Source organism: Silene latifolia, chromosome Y (genome assembly GCF_048544455.1).
Source record: "Silene latifolia isolate original U9 population chromosome Y, ASM4854445v1, whole genome shotgun sequence".
NCBI lineage: Eukaryota > Viridiplantae > Streptophyta > Magnoliopsida > Caryophyllales > Caryophyllaceae > Silene > Silene latifolia.
Window position 1 is genome coordinate 382,010,903 of NC_133538.1, and position 2,831 is coordinate 382,013,733.

At 39.6% G+C, this 2,831-nt stretch overlaps 1 protein-coding gene across 1 annotated transcript; it reads left to right on the plus strand.

Moving 5' to 3' along the window:
* Positions 1 to 1,021: 1,021 nt before the first annotated feature.
* On the plus strand, positions 1,022 to 1,579 carry LOC141631957 (uncharacterized). The gene is made up of 2 exons (XM_074444558.1): positions 1,022 to 1,102; positions 1,214 to 1,579. Exons 1-2 carry the CDS (start codon positions 1,022 to 1,024, stop codon positions 1,577 to 1,579), a joined length of 447 nt encoding a protein of 148 aa, XP_074300659.1.
* Positions 1,580 to 2,831: the final 1,252 nt, after the last annotated feature.

The following is a 2,831-nucleotide window of genomic DNA, read 5'->3' on the forward strand; positions in this document are numbered from 1 at the left end:
AGTGGTTTTTTTTTTTGGAAATTAATAATATCAAAGAAAAAGTTTTTTTTTCTTTTTTAAAATAAATAAATCAAATATTACAATAAAACCCCTATTTTTTTTTACAAGAAAGAAACGATTTTTTTTTTTGAAAGTGATATTTAATGACTAATATAATTAAGATGTATGCAAGTATATTTCTAGTGGTTATTTGATAATAGAAAATATGACGCCAATATGCACTGGATGAGAGGATAATGAGCGACTTAGACGTAATTATACATTTATACCAAGTAAATAGACTAAACCTAGTTGCACTAGGTAGTGAATGCAGACCCGACTTTATAGAAGACCCTATCTAGTAATTACTATGTACGATGTAGATATAATCAAATTATTAATATGTAACGGGACTAAATTTACATGATTACCAACAAGAAATAATGTATACATTTATCCTAATCAAAGGTTCTACGGGATCTATGGTTAGGTTTATAGGTTGGAAATTGGGTACTCACGACATTAAAATACCCGAGGGTATCTCTCGCTTTTGTGCTCCCCCAGTCATATGGACCAGACGAGTTGCTAAAACGCGACATCATGAGGTGGAAAATATGTGTAAGGCCTAGTCGGTCGAATGGACCTTCTAAGTATACAGCATACTTTACCGAGGGTGAATAGAGTAGCTTAAATGGCGTGATATTGGCTGACGGGGAGCTCACACCTTTTTTGTCTTATATACAATAAACACAAAAAACTGTTAGTCAACGTATAATATGTAAATATTTAGTTGCCTAGATTCTCTCTGTTATTGATTATACATATCTCATAATTCAAGGAATGTAATTAGCTCATACTGTTTGTATATCTCCTATATATTTCAATGAATGAGAACAACCCTAATCAAGGGATTGCATAATTAACATGGTATCAGTGATACGATAGAATTTCGATCTATCATCTCTTCCTCCCCTGTGTCATCTTCTTCAATTTTCTTTTTTTCTTTTTCCGTCATCAAATAGCCCCACGCTACCACGCCGTTATGGCTCCTGATGCCTCACCTTCTTCTAAATCCGGCTTGCATCCTGTGTTCACCGTATCAAATATTCAACACAAAATTCATGTACTTGACGGCACGAAAGTCACTTATGCGTCGTGAGTACGCTTGTTTAAACTTCATGCTCGCGGATATAAAGTGTTGTCTCACATCGATGGCACTCCTTCCCCTGCCAAGACCGACGAGTCCTATGATTCTTGGTCTGAAGTTGACGCACATGTGTTGCAATGGATCTACGGAACACTTAGCGACGAACTTCTTCTCCGTGTGCTTGAAGATGAATCCGCTGCCCGCGAGGCTTGGGTTCGCGTTGAAAACATCTTCAACAACAACAAAGGAGCTCGTGCCGCTGCCCTCGAACAAGAGTTCAATGCTCTTCATCTCGAGCACTTGCTTTCGCTAGAGGCCTACTGTCAGCGCCTCCGTGAATTAGCCGGAATGCTCAAAGATGTTGATGCCCCCGTCACTGACCGACGTCTTGTAATCCAACTGATCCGTGGCCTACCCAAGGATTACGACACTGTGGCATCTTACATCAATTAGACATTGCCCAACTTCGAAACTGCTCGAAGTATGCTCGAACTTGTAGTTCATCGCACGACGGGTCGTGATGACTCGGCTACAACCCTTGCTGCCCCAGCCGCACCTGCCACTGATCAATGGGTTGACCCACCCCCCAAGGCCACACCATCGGGTCACTCTCGTCCATCCAACAATAATTACCATCGTCGTCAGAATAAAAACAACAATAATTCCAATCGTTAATATTCAAATAAATCGACGGGCACAAACACCGTTGCTCCCATAAACCCAACCCAACCTGTTCCCCAGTGGACACCCCTATCAGGATGGCCCTCCCCTTGGACCCCACCACCATGCCCTTACCCCACTTATCCGGACTGGGTTCAACCATGGCCTATGCACGCTGCCTCTCAACCTCGTGCATCTCAATTTCAGCATGGAAATCAGTCACGTTCACAGGGTCAAGCATATGTCATGGACAACGAAGCACCTCAACCTACGGATCTTGCTCAGGCTTTTCAGGCCCTCTCGGTACAGCAGCAGGTTGATCCCTGGTACATGGATACGGGTGCGTCATCTCACTTAACCGCCGACCCTGTGGGAAATAATCTGTATACTTCCTTTAAAATTGAAGGATTATAACGAATTTAATTAAGACGATCACTAGTCATAAATAAAATACATAAACAAAATAAAGGATTCAGAAATAACCTTCGGTCCAAGCAAATATGGCCTAAGAACAATATCAAAATTGATATTCGCCTATTAGTTGCACCCAAGGCGATATGAGATATGCCCTTTGATAATGCTAGAATCGATCCAAATTTTCTGTAAAAATTTAGGTTTGTGTTTTTCTGATGAGGGAGGAGGCTAGGTTAAAAGAGAATTAGGGTAGAATAATGATCACCCTTTCCTTCTTATTGTAACCGAAATATGGGAGTGAATTAGGGAGATATAATCTTCCCTAATTCGGCCCACATAACCGAAATAAGGAGTATGGTCTCCTTATTTTTGGTTATTCCAAAAATGTATAAAACGTGTTAAATTGTCATCTAGTGAGGATCGAACCCATGACCTCTTGGTTTGTGTACCCTCACTATTACCACTATGACACATTCATCTTGTTGATATTAAATATAACTGATTATATTTAATTACGAATTAACAGATTAATTCATCCAAGCTAACATTACATACATTTAATTAAATATAACTTATTATATTCAATTTACGAATTGACAGTTAATTCGTCTCAACTAATATTATTTAATCT

What these genes read in the sequence shown, in the direction of transcription:
- LOC141631957 (XM_074444558.1), top strand. Translation starts at nt 1,022, where the DNA reads ATGGCTCCTGATGCCTCACCTTCTTCTAAATCCGGCTTGCATCCTGTG. An exon ending in ATATTCAACACAAAATTCAT is followed by an intron (nt 1,103 to 1,213) that starts GTACTTGACGGC and finishes TCCCCTGCCAAG; the next exon opens with ACCGACGAGTCCTATGATTC.